Raw genomic sequence first — 19005 nt, forward strand, 5'->3', positions numbered from 1 at the left:
ATTTTTTTTTTTTTTTTTTTTTTTTTTTTTTTGTCTTTTTTCGTGACCGGTAACGGGATCGCAACCCTTGGTGTTGCGCCTGCACCACGCTCAACCAGTGAGCGGACCGGTCTCTATATGGGATCTGAACCCTCGGCGGGAGCATGGCCACACTCCCAAGCGCTGCACTCTACTGAGTGCGCCACTGGGCCGGCCCATACATCTGATCTTTAAGTTCTCAGATTTAGATCTTAGACTCTGTACAGTATATTTCTTTGGTCAAGGCAAAAGTTGAGTCAGTACTAAAGCAAATTGTCTTCTTTCCTAGTGCCTTATACAGAATGCTATTTGTATAACTTCTGTGTCACGTAAGTTAAGTTTTTATAATGCATATGCAGACTCTTTGTAAGCAGAAAGTAGGTAGAAGAGTCCTGTGTAAATGCATGGTTTGACCCAATGCCTTTTTGTTAGGACTTTTCCTTTGTCATTGTTAATTTTGAATTGTTAACTGAAGGTCTAATGTATTATATGTTTAATAGGCAAAAAAATTGCTATACATTCTACTCGAGAGGTAGTTCTTGATTATTTATATGTGAATTGTGTGGCAACCTCTTTTTTAAATAACTTTTTATTATAGAACATTTTAAACATTTACAAAAATACCCATCATCCATTTTCAACAATTTATCAACTCTTCGGTAATCTTCTTTCGCCTTATTGCAACTACTGTCCCCAACATCTTACCCCCTGCCCAAACTGGAACATTTTGAAACAGTCTTAGACATTATTAGATAAATATTTCAGTGATTTTTCTAAAATATAAGCATGATTTTTAAAAAGTTATAACCACATTTTAATCATCACACACAAAAGTTAGTAATGATCATAACGTTTGATATATACACTATATGTGGTAATTTAATCTTTTTAAAATCTTTAAAGGAAGATTGAGTATTCCTTCTTGAAAAGGAATTGAAGCATTCTTATGTATTTTTCATAAGCATTTCTTATGTATTTTTCTTTATGCAGAAGAAAGCTGTGGTGATCCGTCACCTGTATAATGAAGATAGTGTTGACATTCCTGAAGATACATTAAGTACAGTAACAGATGTTAATGAAGCATTTGAGGTGTCTGTCTTAAAGGATACTGAAGTAAAGATTTCTGAAGCCAGTGTCCCTGAAATCAAGGCTGAGCAACAAGTAAGAATTTTGGACTTCTTTAGCAGATGCCAATATTTCTTACTTTGATATAAGATTATTTCAGCATCTACACTTTGGAATATTTCTAGCCTTTTGCATTATTATTTATGACATATTACCTATGTTACCATTACTTAAAAGTCAATAAATCTTACTGAATATAATTCAACAAATGTTATTTGCTGCTTATGTTTAGGGTACTGGGCTGAGTGTTATGGGTTATGCAAGAAGAATAAGACATGGTTCTTGGCTTCAAGGAATGTACAGTCTAATGAGAGAGATACACTACTTTGCACAGTGGAGGTTCTCTACCATCTATTTCCTATATTGGTGAATGGAAAAGACTGGTACTTCATTGCCTTTTTATTTTCCTTTCTGGGTCCTTGCTGTCCTTTTCTGTCTGTCTGAGAATACCATTTCTGTTACTGTTTATTGTCACAGGCCCCATGATATATATATATAATCTCTACTACTTCTGCTAAAACTTTTCTTTCTATCTTTCCTGTATGTCTTTAGAATACCATTTCTGTTACTGTTTATTGTCACAGGCCCCATGATATATATATAATCTCTACTACTTCTGCTAAAACTTTTCTTTCTATCTTTCCTGTATGTCTTATGAGTTCTATACATCTCAGTATACAGTTGGCATTTATAAAAACTACCAGATGGCTTTTGGGCTTATTTATCTTTATATGACAAACTGAAAAATCTCAATGCCCTGTATTGTTTTTGTTCATTTCCTCTTAGCTTTGTGCTAGGCATTGTAACAAGAAGCTAGTTAGTCATGCTTTTATTATATTACCTGGTATTGTTTAAGAGCATTATGAAAATTAACTCACCTCTCATAAGAACCATATGAAGTAGGTACTGTTGTTATCTCTTTTTTGAGATGAGGAAATGGAGGCATCAGGGTCATAAATCTCCAATGAACTAGTTTAAATGTTCAAGTAGTGTGCCTCCAGACATAGCACTTTAACACTCATGCTAAACTTCCTCTCCTAACTATTGAAATAACACAATGGAAATGGGAATATATTGGTTTTAAAGGAATTTCAGTTTATGTAATATTATTTTTAATCTTTCTAATAATTTTAGGATATAAGAGTTAATCCTGAGATTACTGAACTACAGACTATGCTTGCTGAATGCCAAGAAAAGCTTAATAAGATGACTTGGATAGAGAAAAGGTTAGACTCTTTGGAAGAAAAAATGAAAGGAAAAGTGATGGTAGATGAAAAGACGTGGACTAATCTTCTAAGTCGTGTCACTCTTCTTGAAACAGAAATGCTTTTGTCTAAAAAGGTATTTTCTTTCCTTATTTATAGAAGATCTCATTTACAATAATTTCTTTTATTGTTATTTGTATGTTCGTTTGGAGATACTAAATTTAAGAATATGTAGGTAATGGGAAAATGTGTAGCTAGAATGAAGTCTTGTTTCAATAGAGCTTGTTTTGTTGTTGTGGCTATTGTTTTTCTCTTCATCAAATGAGATAATCTGAAAAACCTGTAAGTCGCGCTTTTAGAGCTGTTAATAATAACCAAAATACTTAAAGTGAGGTAAGAATATGATTGATTTTGTTTATGAAAAGCTTGAAATTATCTTATATCTCTTACTACTGCAAATGGCCTGTTTTCATAGGGTGAAGAAAAAGAAAAGTTGGTAGGAGAGGAAAAATTAAAGTTATAATTCTTTCTTTCTTTTTTCATTCATTTACTTCAGTCATATTGTGAACTTCATAAAAATAGTTACCAAATTTGCCATTGTCTTATCAAATCTGAGAAATCTGTTTCTTATTTGAATTTCTTGCCTATCTTTCCTTCCTAGAGAGTAAAGTTGGTAGATTCAAGAAGTTTACTCTCTGCTTCGACATTTAAAAGATTAGTTCTTATACATAAGAATATATATATGTATTGCTCTGTAAATAAGATAATTAAAAATATTTAAACGTTTATCATACCACCTTTATATTTTATGCTTGGCAAAAGAATATAAAATGAGAACATTTTTCATTTCATTTAGTTATAAATATTCAACTTTATTATTCCAGAATGATGAATATATAGAGTTTAATGAAATGAGTGAAGACTGTGCTTCTAGTAGTGACATGGATCTTCTGAATCCTGGTACGTTCTTAAATGGTATTAGTATTGGTGGTATCATAAGGAATTTTCAGAAAAATAATTTTTATGGATATATGGTAATTTCAATGTTTTCAAGCCTTATTTTTTTTTGAAATTGCATAGCTCCTAGAACATAAAGAATAATGCATCTATAGACTACTAAAGCCAAGGATTGCTTAAGAAGCCAGCTTACATATCTTATATTACATCGTGGGTAAATAAATTCCAGGGTACAAAATTGCAAACTTTTAGAGATATTGGCCACCGGGGCTTCTAGTTTAAACTTACATAGTAACTTTCTCATATGTAAATAATACTTGTAAGAGAAGAAAACACATTGGTCAGTAACCTGTAAAGTATTGCAAACCTCTTGAATTTGAGCAGTTTTTTGTTGATGATGATAAAATGAGTAAGATCTAGAATTAAGATAGGTGTTCTCCATGTCACTTCACTAGGCTACTGACATTTCCAGTGTGACTGAGCAGCAAGGATAAGATTTCTTTTGTTTTTTGGTGATAACTTTCATTTTTTTGATTCTCACATTTTTTGAAAAGACAAAGGTCTAAATTTTGTCTCATGTCTATGATTAAATTATATTTGTAGGAGAGATATTTTGTCCAATTGAGAATTCATCATAAAGTTAAATGTTTATACCTCAGATGTTTAATATCATAAAATTTTTCAGCAACTACATACATAAAAATAATAATAACTAATATTTTATAGTACTGACTATGAGCCTGATACTGTGATAATTGCTGTATTAACTCATTTAAATCTCAGAGCAACCATGCAAGATAAGTATTATTGTTATCCAGATTTTACAGACAAGGAATCTGAGGTATAGCAACATTAACTAACTATGCCAAAGGTCCCATAATTATTGAATGGTGGAGAAAATTTGAATCCAGGCAACTGACTCTCAAGTTTTCTCTTAACTGCTACATATTTAATGCAAATACCAATTTTATCATACACAGAACAATTTCAGTGATTAGGTTATTAAATATAATTATTTGAGATGCTATTTTAGGCATTATTATAGACTGCAAATTTCATATTTGGTAAAATGTTAACTTTTCTCTATTATAAGTCATGTAATTTATTCAACAAATATCAAAGCTTGACTCTAAGATCCTTGAAAGCAAAAACTTTATATTATGGTCTATTTGTTTAACAGACAGAAAGTACATTTGTTCATCTTTCTCCAGTATCTACATGTAGTACAGCTCAAATATTTACACATTGAAAGAATATTGAATGCCTACTACTTGGAAAACATTGCCTTTTGCAAGTTTGATTTTGCATATTCAAGCTTATCTTTTTTGAATAACTTATTATTACAGAATATATGTTTAATGTATTTAGAAAACACATAGCCAAGTTTAAGCTACTAGGACTTAGAGTGATAAGCAGATACATCGCTATCTGTAATGGATTATAGATTATGAATAAAGTTAATATGTAGTCTCATAGATTTTATAATTTGATATAGATTTAAAAAGTCAAGTTTCTGGGCCGACCCCGTGGCTCACTCGGGAGAGTGCGGCGCTGGGAGCGCAGGGGCGCTCCCGCTGCAGGTTCGGATACTATATAGGGATGGCCAGTGTGCTTACTGGCTGAGCACGGTGTGGGCGACACCAAGCCAAGGGTTGCGATCCCCGTACCGGTCACGAAAAAGAAAAAAAAAAAGAAAAAAGTCAAGTTTCTAAAGCCTTACACATTATGCCTTACATATACATGCCATTTGGAAGCAGAGCGTTTGATTCATTTGGATGCAGACAGCAGTAATGTACTACTCTAGTCTTAGGATCAAGTTAAGTCAGGAATGGTTTTTGTTAGATTCCAGAATTTTTTTCCTTCTATCAGAAATACAGTGTTCCATAGGAAACTGTAAGGCATCTCAGTGTCTTGGTAAGAATGATTTAGGAGAGCCTTTTAAAGACTGGGTTTGTGTTAGGTGATTTTGGAGAGAATTTAAGGAAATGAGGCCTCTTCTGATTTGGGTGCTGTCAGGAAGCCGGAGCAATTTGATTGATGATAAGAAGGAAATGGGGCTGAAATTTTTAATGGAAAAGAAGCACTCATGTTAGCAGGGAGAGAGCCATGTTTGGTCATTTTTGTGATTATGTGGTGTTCTTGTCTTATCTGTCTTCAAACATGACAGTTTTTTGTTTTCATTAGTTTTATTAAGGTAATGAAGTGATCTTATATGATGTTATTTTCTATAAAGTTACTTATATTCAGTAGAGGCTGTAGTAACTTAGGTGTTAATTGCCAGATAGGCCACCAGCTGTAAGGACTGTTTTCACTTTTTTGTTTGTTTTGCTTTGTTTTGGGCCTTTTTCTTCTTAGAAGAAAAAAATATTATTAGTAAAGGTGTGGCACCTCAAGAGTGTAGTTTGTTCCAGTATGACTAGAAGGAAGGGTACATGTGGGCACATGAAGGAAGTTGAAGCAGAGGAGTAGAAAGACCAAATCGTGGAGTTTATCCCAGAGTCATAAAAAGATTTTTAGCAAGGCTAGTATTCTCAGACTTGTGTTTCAGAAAGTCATTATAAAAGCAGAATAGTGTTTAAAACAAGCAAGGATGGTAATTTGAGGGTATTTCAGTGATCATTATTTCACAACAATAATGAGAGTCTCTACTAAGGCAGTAATAGTGAGGATAAAGAGCAGGTAATTTGTTTGGGAGATATTTAGATGTTAAAATTGATAACCCTTGATTACTGGTAAAAGTTAAAGGAGTGAAGGAAAGGGAAAAATATAAGACTGACTACTTGTGTTTGACTCATGTGATTGAGTAGTTGTTACTATTTAATAAAATAGAGAATTTAGGAGGAGGAGAAGGTTTGGGGGGAAATGGTGAGTTCACTTTCAAGTATGTAAAATTATATATGAAACACTTAAGACAAAATATCCAGAAATCAGTTGGATATACACATTGGTCTTTGATTTGAAGTACTGGCTTATAAATTATAAGATGGTAAAGGGCCTAACTGGTTCTCTTAATAGAATAAGGTGATAGTTCCCCTTGGCAAGAGTAATGGTCATATGGGGAGAGTTGTCTAGAGGATCTAGTGTCCCATATCTTAGAAGATCCCCTTTTAACAGTCACTACTGAAACTCCATAACAATTGGCTTCAGGCACCTGACTTCAGGGACTGCTGCTTTCCTCTTTCCTTTCCTTTCCTTTTTAACCTAAATTCAGTTACCAATTATTTTCTCAATCCCATATAGCACAGCTAAGAAACCACTACGTTTAAATAAGCAAGACTTTACTAAAGGCTCAGGAAAGCAACAAGAAAAATTATCATAGAAAGTAATATATACTTAAGTGATCTGGCTGTTAAATAAGGCTGCTGTTCTGTATATTCTCCACTCTGTAACCTTATAGGCATATTGCTCTGAATAAGCTTCACAGCTTGCCTAATACCAGCTTTCTCCTATCATGAGCCATACCCTTAAATAAGACTAGATACCTCAAAATCTTAGGCCCCAAAATGGAGGGCTAAAAGAGCCATTCCCTTACCTTCTATTCTGTCTGTCTTTCCAGTGCTGGTTCCCTGTCCTAGGATCTCCTCCTCTTTTTGGAATGACATAAAAAATATTCAGTACCTTCAGAGAACACCTATGTCTACCCATGGAAAATAATCTAAGATTTAGGGTATAGTAGATATAGTACCTGCCTAATTTCAAATTATTTCTTAAAATTACCTGTTGTCCACAGCCCTTGATAAAAGGTCTATGTCTAGCAAGCCATCAGAGTTGTACTATGTGATATTGATCCCCAGGCTTAGTTAATTGGATCAAAAGTAGGTGCCAAATTCGGGGAATACTAATCCAAAGTGTATTGAACCAAATTATATTGCCTTGCTTAGAGTTTGGAATTAGGACACCAAAAGTAAGTCTGTTAAATGATGTTGAGCCTGAGCTGGGATGGCCATTTTGTCCAGATTCATGCTGATGAGTAGGCAGAGAATGCTATTCTACAGAGAAAAGCAGAGGAATGGAGCAAATGGCAAGAAAAGTAGGCAAGAGAAACTGTGGCTCTATGAGAGATGAAAGTTAAAGTCTTCTGGTTGTTTCAGTCCTCATGTGTTAATCTCCTAACTGAGGTTGTTTGTGTAGGCCAACAGTAAAGCTATCTTTATGTAAACCAGTTTAAATGGGCATCTGATTTTTGGGGGGCGGGGGGGCTTGTTTTTGCAGCCAAATGTACTCTGACTAAAAAAGGGCTTACAGGATTGATTCGACAAGAGCATGTCTTATCTGTGATGTTCTGTAATTGATTCAGTTGTAGGACAGATTTGCTATCATTTTTTCAAATTAATGATACTGGGATATCTGAAATGTTAAGTTTTTCAGTTCTTTAGAAAATAAAATCTGTGAATCTCAAATTTTAAGCATTATTTTTTTTCATATGTGTCAACTCAGGATAGAATATTTCTTGATTTTTAAAAAGTATGTATAGCCAGTTTTAGTAATGGTTGCCACTTGCTGCAGAACAATAGTAAAAAAAATGTGTGAAATGTTTAAACCTTGCTGAATAGAAGCACTATTGATGTTCATTATTTAATACATATGCCGCCATTTTAAGAAAAAAGATATACATGAGTTGATAGCTGATATTTACAAATAAATTAACTTGCCTATTTATTAAAACTGATTGCTATTATGATAAGGATAACATTGCCTTTGGTAATTTTTATTGGCCAATTTTAAATATCTACATCTCCATAGGTAGGCTGTTATCTTAAAGAAATACTAAAAACTTGTCTTCAGTCTATACTAGTTGCTATTTTATATTAAAATATTGTTTGTTTTTCTTCCATCTATAAAAATGAATTTTAGATGTTTGACTCTACTGCAAAAGGAAAAGTAACATAAACATTTCTTTACAGATAGAAAAAGCAAAATGGAGAGGCCAGCAAGTATTCCTCCATCCTCTGGTTATAGTACAGCATCATCAGATTCAACTCCCAGAACCTCTACTATTAATTACTGTGGTTTGAAAGAGATTTCACAGGTAAGAAAAACTGGCAACCGCTTAGATGATTTCCTTTCAAAGGTCAGGAGAACAAGCAAGCATTAGTTTTAGTTCTGTATAATGCTGGCAAGAAAAATAATGAAACTGTGTAAATCTTAATCTCACAAATGTTTTTTGTGATAAGTAAACAGTACTTAATGTAATATTTCAGACTGTTTTATATGTTCACGGTCCATCTTGGATGGTGGTTTACATTGAGAAATTGCCTAAATTTGTTGCTTTTTAAATTAAAGGAAACAACAATCCAGAAAATGGAAAGGATGAAAAAAATGTAAGTAACAGAAAGGGGCAACAGAAATTCATTTCTCTGTAGGGAATTGTATTGGATTACAGTATATATAGAATGTACATATGTGTTTTCAAACCTTAAAGGTCTCTCAATCAGGTGTGGAATTTCCTTCAAGACTCCAGTGGATAATAAATCTACCTACAGTTATGTGTTTGTGAGATGAGTCACTGTTTTGGTTTCCAACAAGTGATGTAAAACATTGTTAATAGAATTAACTGTGGATTAAAAAGTGCAGAGATATTGATAGTTAATCATGGGCATTATCTATTTTTGATAACTGAATTATCAAAATATTAAATAATATATGTAGATGGATAGTTTGGAGACATTTTCAAGATTGTTAAAGTATTGGCTAGTCTTTTTCAGCAAGTTATTGATAAGATTATACTAAAAATGATACTTTTAGTATAAATGACATTGCATGTGATTTTTAAAGAGCAGTTCAAAGGAAATATAAAATGAAATTGTATAGGATTATTATGCAGCCTACTACTTTAAAGAACTATTTATTCTTTTGGAATTTGAAAAGTACTGAAATAACAGCCCAAGAATTAGAAACTCTTTTTTTTTGTCCTTTTTTTTTTTGAGACCGGACGCACTGCGCTTAGCCAGTGAGCGCACCGGCCATCCCTATATAGGATCCGAACCCGCGGCGGGGGAGCGCTGCTGCACTCCCAGCGCCACACTCTCCTGAGTGCGCCACGGGCTCAGCCCGAATTAGAAACTCTTAATCGACTCTATTTGTTTTCCTCTGCTTCGGCCGTAGTATACTTGAGCTTATTAATAGTAACTACCAATAAATAACAAAAATATTTAAATTTTAGACTCAAAAGCATAATTTCAACAACTTAAATTATATCCTTCATTATGAATTATTTATTTACTTAATGTGTTGTTTATATTTCAGGTTTGAAGAAACTGCAGAATTACTGAAATGTCCAAGTCACTAACTGTAGAATTTTCTGCATGAACTTCTCTAGGAATTTGACTACTGTACATGTTGTATATAAGAATTCTTCATACATTTTTAATATACTGCAATATTTTTATTAATAGTTTGAGTTCCATTGGTATATGAGTTTTTCATTCATTATTGAATAAATACTTTAATATATTTGAGCTACGATTACACTGCTTTACTCTATTTCACTTTTCTTAGGAAAAACTTATGTTCCAGCACATTTCTTTTACAGAGTGAAGTCATTACAACACTGTATTTTTGTGTTGACATTTGTTGGCAGTGTGCTAAGTAATATGTTTTTTAAAGTACAGGCTTGAGGACCGTGGTTTACACATCCTGTTGGAAATACTCCAACTGGGACTTGCATATTGTACCCAGGAGGCTCTCGAATATACCATCTTGCCATCTGTACTGACGAATAAGTTGTAATGGAAAGTTAAAAATGCTCATTGAAAATAAAATAAAACAAAAATACAGCTATCTTCATGCTTAGTCAAAAAGCAGCAATACCTTTTCAATTAACACTGAGAAAATAAGGGAATGATTCTCCTTTGGTAGTTGAGAGCAGGTCTGAAGTTTCATTGTAAGAAATGTGTTGAATATTTTAGTGCTTTATTCCATAACACATTTTAACACCAGCAGCATAGACACAGACGGTGGCCATCCAGTATTAGAAGATACGCACTGAAGTTTTGGGGGTTTTTTAATGATGGGAAGTTATAAATTTTTTTTTTTTTGGAGAGAGAAAAAGGCTTAGATGAAGTTAAATAAAGAGAAAAATGAAATTCATTTTTAAAGTTATTATATAAATTATCTTTTTTTAACTTTAAAAATGTAATGATTCTGAGTAATCCTCAAGAAAATTAACTCCATTATTTGGAAGGAAAAGAGTATTTTAAAAAATTATTATGTAGGTTATCATATATTTTATTTATTCTTCTGTTTATATTATATATGTATGTATAATTTGGGATTTCATTGTGAGTTACAAAACAGTAAGTTATAAGTGGAAATACGTTTTAAGAAAGGATTTTTAATGTTCTCATAAATGATTAGTCATTAGACTTTATGAACTTCTATGTTAGCATACAGAAGCATACAACCTTGAATTTAGTAGACTTGTGGTAAATATTTTTAGAATTAATGAATCTTATTAACTTTATTTTTTCAAGAGACTACATTTTATTAATCAAGAGATTGGTTATAAGAGAAAAAACTATCAATTAACTTCTAAAATATCTTTACCAGCATGGAATTATAGCACCACCTTGTGGTTCATATGTCAATATTTTATCTTTTATTAAAACAAGTGATTTCCCATAAAGCATTGAATCATATTTTCCCTTTTGAAAAACTCAACTTCATGTTAAAAAAGAAACATTTTTGAAGTCTTTTTGTGGAAGACAGAAGAAAAGGTAAGTCTCCTTCTCTTTGTTTCTATCCTTCCTCCTTTTTTTCATTATATAGTGTAGATATACACGCAATTAAATGATTTGAAATATTTCTAATCTCCTAGTTTACATATAGTGTGCATAATGTAAGTAGCTACTGAAAATGCAATAAAAGAGCTTGTGTATATTATCAGTTGGAAATTTGAAGTCCAAATTTTTTTTCTATCGTATATACATATATATACTTTTATGCTTTCATCTAACTATATAACAGGAACTAATAAAGTCAACTCATAATAGCACCATACATTTATACTTACAAAGATTCTCTTCATACTATTTTGCCAGCATAATTTTTGGAAAAAATAAAGCAAAATTTGACTTCATTGAAGTTATTGAAGCGATACCCAAAGTGTTTATTATTATTATTCTCTTTTTAAAAGTAGTAAAAAAAGTTTTCTCTCATAAGCAATTTGGTAAGTGGTTTATAATCATAAAGCAACCCTTTTTGATTAACTTGAAGGTCTTGAGAAGGTGAGGCAAGGGAGTCCTGGAGAGATTATCTGGAGCTATATAATTAAACTTTAGTTAACTGGAATTTTCACTAACTCCATATATTTAATTCTTTGATAAACTGGATGAAAAAATATTATACTGCCAACAAGGTAAAATACTGTTCAGTAGGGCTGGCTGGTTAGCACAGTTGGTTAGAGCACAGCCTTATAACACCAAGGTTACAGGTTTGGATCCCTATACTGGCCAGCTGCCAAAAAAATTAAGTACTGGTCAAGAAAGGGTTAAAAAGAAGTAATCAACTATTTGAAAATTCTAGGCATACCTAAGGACTATTAAATCTTCTATCATGTTTTTTTGTTTTACTCTACTGTTTTTAATGTGATATTTTAACATGTACTGTATTTCCTAAAAAATAAAACTTAAGACTTTGGAACTGTGTTTTATGCCATTCATTACTCACAGCTTTATATAATTGATAGGCACTTGGGGAAGCATTAAAAAGTAAAGTAACCTTGTCAATTTTACCAACTACAACACTTTTTGAGCACAGATGACATTATAGCTTTAATTTTTACTTTTTAACAATCCCCAGGTTTGTCTTTCTCCTTTCTTTGAGACTGAAGGAGATAGATAGGGTAAAGTGGTGGAGGTAGTGGAAACTTTAAATTTAAACTACAAAATGAAAACTTCAATTGTTGTGTCACTTGAGCTTTAATGTTTCTAGTGAAACTGGCAGTTTTCTTATACTAAAAGAGAGAAGAAAGCTGGGAAATCAGGACAATACTGACAGCAGTAGCAACATTGAGAACATGCAAATTTATTTTTATTGAGAAGCTTTCTAAAATCCATACGATGTTACGATTTATATTTATTTCTAGTATTTGTAGGAATGGGGACCATATAAATATACATGTCTTTTTTGTCTCTCTGAAGTCGGCTAAATCACTAATAAAAATCTTAATCTGTGGGGGTTTTTTTAAAATTTAAATGTAAAGTGTCAAACTCAGCATTTTAAAATTAAGAACCAAGGACATCAGTATGTATGACAAAGGCATACATTATTTGAATTTTATATTACGGATGGGTGTGAAGAAGAGAAGGAGAGATTCACAATATTAATCACCCAAGAAAGTTGAAGAGTCTGGGAATTCGAGTGATGAGAAGGCTGAATATTTTGGAATAGGTCTCAATTTGCAGGCTTAATTCTTCAGTTCACTTAAGTTGTTATGTACTTGAAGTGCGCTTAGTTTATTAAATCATTAAATGTAGCTCTTCAATTCATTTGCTGTTGAAATCTTAAGAGACACTTGTGGGAATGCACCAGAATTATCCTATATTTGTTTCTTATGTCTTTTGATTGTCCCTGTGTATTAGACCATAAGCTCCCTCATCTGCACACCTTACTTTTTACTTTTGTATTTTACTACTAAATGTTCCTCAAAAAGATGCCTTCTTTCTGAATCCTCAGTCAACAGTGTTTCTATTTTTGTTATCTTGCTATCTCTGAAACTTCTGAGCTTTTCTAAGAATGTATCTTTATTAGGATATTTATGAAAAAAGTTTTAAAATAAAATAAGCTATGAAATAGTTACTGGTAATTACAATTGTAAAACTCTATTAATAAATTTGAATCACAGTGGAGTCAAGATTGATTATTTTTGACCTATTACTGGCTAGCTTTTTACTTTTTGTGTTTTTCCGTCAGCCATTTTGATGAGGAAGCACTACCTTCTATAAATTCTATTTAAGGTGTTTTGAGTTTTGTTTTAGTGCTGTTTGCTATTGTAGTGGAGGCAAAACTTTATCTCTACTCTCTTATGGTCTCCAGCTGGCCCTGAGAATTAAATTGACATAAAACAGATTAACAGGAAAAAAGCACACAGATTTTTATATGTACATGGGAGCCTCGACAGGGAAATGGAGACCCAAGAAATGGCAAAACTTTAATATTTATATTGTAGGTTGAAAAAAGAGTGGCAATTGTGGAAAAGTAACTAAAATGTGTAGGGAGGCTAAAGGAAGATGAAAATTATTTTAACAAGCATTCTTTGTACAGATTTTTTTCACTCTGGACTCTTCCTGTCTGGTGACAAGAATGTTTGTTCTCTCCACCTACTGGGAGGGCATCTTTCACGTGGGAGTTTTTTTCCATCTCTGACGATAAGAATTTCTTTTCTCCTGGTACAGGGAGGGCAAAGTGTCTCTTTTTTATCTGCTGTTTTTCAAGTGCCTTTAGCTCAAAATAATCCTTATGCCAAAGTGGCATATTTTATAGTGGCATATTGTGCCACCCTTCAATATCAAGAACGTGACAGAAAATGTCACTCAGCCAAAGATTACTACTACTACTATTACTACTAATTCCCCCATCCCCAACCTAGGTCGTCATTTATACTGTACTATTCTGTATCCTTTATACTATTTCATCCAATTATCTTCTTTCCCATTGCCACTGTAAGTATTACCTCAGGGTTTTCCTATTCTTTGCTTGCACTTTTCACTGATCTCCATGCTTAACCTCTTGCCTCCTTCAGTGTATCCACACTACTACCGAAGTGTGTTTTTCGAAATATTCCTTTGACTATGCCATGTTTTTGCTAAAAATGTATCTTTGTGTTTTTCCTATTCCTACTGAGCGAAGCCCAAACTTCTTAGGCTGGACAGCGAATGCCTTTTTCTTTGAAATCTCATCTACCTTAGCAGCAGCATCAATAAGTCTATAGAGTCTATATACACAATATTCCTCTAAATCTCGCTTTTGCCCACTGTTTCTTTTACCTAGAATGACTTTCCCTTCCATCTAGCAAATTTCTGCCTATCATTAAAGATATTATACCTTTCTTGGAAAGGCTTTTCCTAACTACAGAGGCCAAATTTTGTTTCTCTTTGCTGCTTTGGTGACTTGTTTATACTTTTGATTTTTGCACCTACTTCATAGCTATTATTAATTTATATGACTTTAATCTTCATTAGTCTTTTTTGTTTTCAGCTTTTCTTTCAATGTTTATTTCCCCTAGGGCCTAGCATTTGTTTATTTACTTATTTATTGCAAACTATATAGTACTAATAATTATTTGCTGACTGAATGAATATAAAATTATCTAGATAAAAAATCTAATCAAGATTTCCATATAAGAAAGGTTTTATCACATTGAAAGCTTGGGCCTGGTCAATCATGCTGTATTCTTTCTATGGAAAGGATATATTGACAGAAGAAAGATATAATCATGAATTCTAGAAAAGGGTCATTCAAAGGTGAATACCTCATCTATATATTATGAATGCATTTAGAATGAAAGTTGATTAAAGTGTCTGCTAGGTTCCAGTCAGTGTGCCAGGCACTGGACATAAGCAGAGAACAAGATAGACATGGATCCTGATCTCACTAAGCTAACACTGAGCAGAAAGGTAAATAAGCAATAACTGTGAGTAGGTACTGTGATAAGGTGAGAACGATTCTTCTATCTGGATATGGAAAGAAAGCTTCTAAGACTCAGTCCCAAAGAATGAATGGGTGACAGCCAGGGAAGATGGTTTAAGCAAAAAGATTAACATGAACAAAGGCTTGAAAGGAAGGGTATTTGAAAAAATTTACCAGGACTAGCATACACACAGTATGTCCTGTGTCTATGGGGACAAGGCGGCAAGAGGTCAGTTTATACAGTCCCAAGGGCATTTTGTATTTCATTTACTGAAAAATTTAAGCAGCAGAATTTCATAACCAGATTTGAGTTTTTGAAGGATTTATTTTAGTGCGTTAGTAGGGAGAATGGATAAGAGGGAGCAAAACTAGAGGCAGAGAAATGGTTAGGCTATTACAATAATCTAAGAAACAGTAGAGTGACTCATGATTGCAATGGAGATGGAGGGAAATAATGCGATTTGAGAGAGAATGTGTTTCTTCCATTTAAGGACCATGTTCAATTTAGTATCTGCATTGGAGGTTGGGGAGAGGATACTACACTAATGTTTAATCTAATGCATTGCCTAATTGGGCCTGGACTGAAATCTTGTTAGAAATGCAAAATCTGGAGCCCCACTACTGACCTACCAAATCAGATTCTGCATTACACCATGAACCCAAAGTAGTATATCAACAATTTATTTAGATGTTATACTATATTTCTGTGTCTGGTAATATATTTACAGATGGAATATGGTATGTAGCATTAATTCCCAAGTTGGCAACTTTTTAGAATAGTTTGTTCATATTAAACATTGATATTTTTTGAGCCTAAATACAATGAGTTTCTCCCAATAAAAAAAGTGAGGAAATTTTATGAACTATGACATTTTTGAAAGTTTGCTCAAAAACGTATCTAGGTCTCATTTAAAGCACCAAAGGCAGTGATTTTTTAGAGAAAATTAAATTTTTACTTGCAGCAGTATGGCAGACAAGATATTTTAAAAATGTAAAAAACTGCTTACAACAAATCAAATATTCTAGAGAAAATACAATAGATATTTATCACAAGAAATTATAAGAAATCTAAAGGCCAAAAGAAGAGGAAACGGAAATTCAGAGTATTGAGCTTGCCTGAAATAGCAGCTACCCTGAGGGATTGCTGATATTAGGAATCTAAGGCCCTGAGTATTTTTTCCTCATGTTTTTTAATCACCCATTGTGGTATAATTTATATACCATAAAATTCACTAATTTAAGTCACACATTCATGTAACCACTGTCGTAATCAAGATAAAGAGTATGCCCCTTCCTCTTCCTCCATCTTTGGCCCCTAGCAGCCACTGATTTGCATTCTGTCGTTTTAATTTTTCCATTTCTAGAATTTCATATTAATGAAATTATACAGTATCTAATCTTTTATTTCTGGCTTCTATTTAGCATAATGCTTTTGACATTTATCCATGTTGTATGTAGTAGTTCATTTATATTGCTGAGCAGTATTGCATTGGTAAACTTCACTGATATACTGCAGTTTTTTTATTGCTTCATCAGTCGATGGACACTGGATTGTGTCCAGTTTGGGAGTATTAAAAATAAAGCTGCTATGAACATTAGAATACAAGTCTTTGGACACATGTTTTCACTTCTCTTGGGTGTATACTTAGGAATGGGATGGCTGGGCTTTTTCGTTCTTTCAGCTATTTAAAGATGCCCCTCTTTTGGTCTGCATTGTTTCTGATGAGAAGTATTTATTTTTGTTCCTTTATGGAATTTTTCTTTTTACTGTTTTGCTACTTTTAACATTTCTCATTACCACTGAATTTTAGCAATTAGAAGGGCTATGTAGACTAGAATGAATAGAATTTAGTGAATTTTTGGATATTAGATCAATATATTAAAAACAATCTTATTTCTGTATAGGAACTATGAATGGAAATTTACTTTAAAAAGATATATACAAAAGGAACAAATAATAAATTGTATGTAGGAACAAATGTATTAGAAGACGTGTGAACTTCATGTAGGAAATCCTTAAAACTTATGTAAAATAAAAACATTATAAGAAAACCTAAATAAATGGATAAACATACCATCTTTATGTTAGGAAGACTCAATAAAGATTGTTCATTCTTAACCCAATTGATAATTTCAATGCAATTAATTCCAATTAGAGTCTTGACAGTTTTTTCCCAGAATTTAAGATTAGGCAGATTAAAGAGAACAGTCTAAAAGATAGCTAAGATAATTTCTCCTAGTGATATTAATAGGCAGGCTTTTATGGACTCATCAATCTGGGACCTATCTTCATTCAAGTCAAAAGCATGTCAAATTGTTCATTTTAGAAATGGAATTGAAGGCCATTGAATGTTTTTTTTATTTTGGTGGTTTTCTCTGAAAAGTGAGGAAGCAAAACAATTATACATATGGAATCATCTATGCAACTGTGATGGTATAATAGACACTTACTTGCTGTCCAGCTAGCACTTTCCTTTATCTGGGGAATTTACACAGTTTCCCAATGCGAAGTGAATTCAGGAGTGGGCCCACTCTCCTTATAGCTCTTTCTACATATTCCCAGACACTGACTGACAGATGAGATAATAAGCCAACTCTAGGCAAGGAACTTTTGCTCTGTCTTCTAAGAAAGAAATTTTTTCCTGTCCAAAGTAGCTACCTGAAGATAATCTCTCTTATTCTACAGTTTAGTGTGAGAATGTGGGTCAGAATTGATAGTTATTTGTACCTTAGTGAAAAGTTACCACATGGAAACCAAAGAGGAAACCAATATCTCAAAAGGTACAATGAAAAACAGTGTTTTAAATGCTGGAGAAAGCTTCATCCAAAGCCGGCCCTACCTATGGACTTTCCAGTTGCATAAACCAATATATTACCATTATTATTAAAGGCCTTATGGATATAATGGTATATCCAGAAAATTGTATGTTATTTTTAGGAAAAACTCAAACTTATTTCTTTAATTATTTTCCCATGGCAAAGAACTACTCAGTAAAATTTTTTGCCACAATATTTTGACACGTGTAAAAGATATTGTTATTGGACAATTCAAGCTAATTAAATTCTGCATTGAAGGTTTCAATTTCTCTTAACTTTACAAGCCCAAGCTATCATTTCACAATATAAGTTTATAAGTTAAAATCGCTTTTTTTTTTTTTTGCAGCTGACTGATACAGGGATTCGAACCTTCAATCTCAGTGTTATAACACCATGCTTTAACCAACTGGACTAACCAGCCAGCCTAAAACAGCTTTTTAATCTGAAGTTACATAGTCAAGTTTGAAATAAGTCATTAACATCTAAGATAAGGATGTACAAGAGTAGTAACAATTATACTTTTCCATCTTATTGGGAAAGTGAGTCAGGGTGACTAGTAAAATATCACAGGAAAGCACTTTACTCAAACACAAAAGTATTACACATTTTAACAGGTTAGTAATAAGAATTTTCAGAAAAGATGTTAGCCCTTCTCTTGGTATAGTTTTAGTTGATTTTTAGCTTATAGAAGCTAAAAGAGACATGTTTTTAAAATTGTTTTGATATATCTTCAAAGTTATAAAAGTTATAAAGTAGTCAGTGTTAAAATATTATTTGGTAGTTTAGCCATAATATTTTGCTTCCAGGATAATGTCCTCACACTTTATAGTTTTAAGAATGTACTGTACGCATGGGAACTAAAAATGTTATGCTTTGAGAAACCAAAGGGGAAAAGTTCACAAGGTAGTCCATGACTTTTTTTTTTAAGGCTTAGAAAAAGGATAAGCCTGTTTGGATTATGTTGTTCTCTGATTTAGTAAAAAAAAAAAAAAAAAAGCTAATGAATGTTGACCTCCAGGTTATCATCATTCTTGTTCAAGATAGATTTATGTTAAAAATAGACTACTGAACTGTCTCGTTAAATTTTTAAGGATGAGTTTGGATGAGTTGCAAATTAACATCCTCTACCCTTAGGTCAAAAAGAATGTGTAAACCGAATTTTTTAGATAAGCATGCTTATTATAGTTTCAACTTTCATACTTCCCATTCAAATGATTATATAAGAATATAAATATTAATGTTTTTACTCTAAATA

At 32.7% G+C, this 19005-nt stretch overlaps 1 protein-coding gene across 2 annotated transcripts in view; it reads left to right on the forward strand.

Moving 5' to 3' along the window:
• CEP44 (centrosomal protein 44kDa) overlaps positions 1–10081 on the forward strand; it is a 23017-nt gene extending 12936 nt beyond the window's left edge. For both annotated transcript variants that reach the window (XM_008566330.1, XM_008566332.1), the window contains exons 6-11: positions 1009–1179; positions 2278–2484; positions 3233–3308; positions 8210–8334; positions 8589–8626; positions 9552–10081. In XM_008566330.1, coding sequence (XP_008564552.1) covers positions 1009–1179; positions 2278–2484; positions 3233–3308; positions 8210–8334; positions 8589–8626; positions 9552–9594 — 660 coding nt within the window. In that variant the 3' untranslated portion in view covers positions 9595–10081. The remainder of the gene's footprint in view (positions 1–1008; positions 1180–2277; positions 2485–3232; positions 3309–8209; positions 8335–8588; positions 8627–9551) is intronic.
• Positions 10082–19005: the final 8924 nt, after the last annotated feature.

This window comes from Galeopterus variegatus, unplaced genomic scaffold (assembly GCF_000696425.1).
Source record: "Galeopterus variegatus unplaced genomic scaffold, G_variegatus-3.0.2 Scaffold235, whole genome shotgun sequence".
In the NCBI taxonomy this organism is placed as follows: Eukaryota; Metazoa; Chordata; class Mammalia; order Dermoptera; family Cynocephalidae; genus Galeopterus; species Galeopterus variegatus.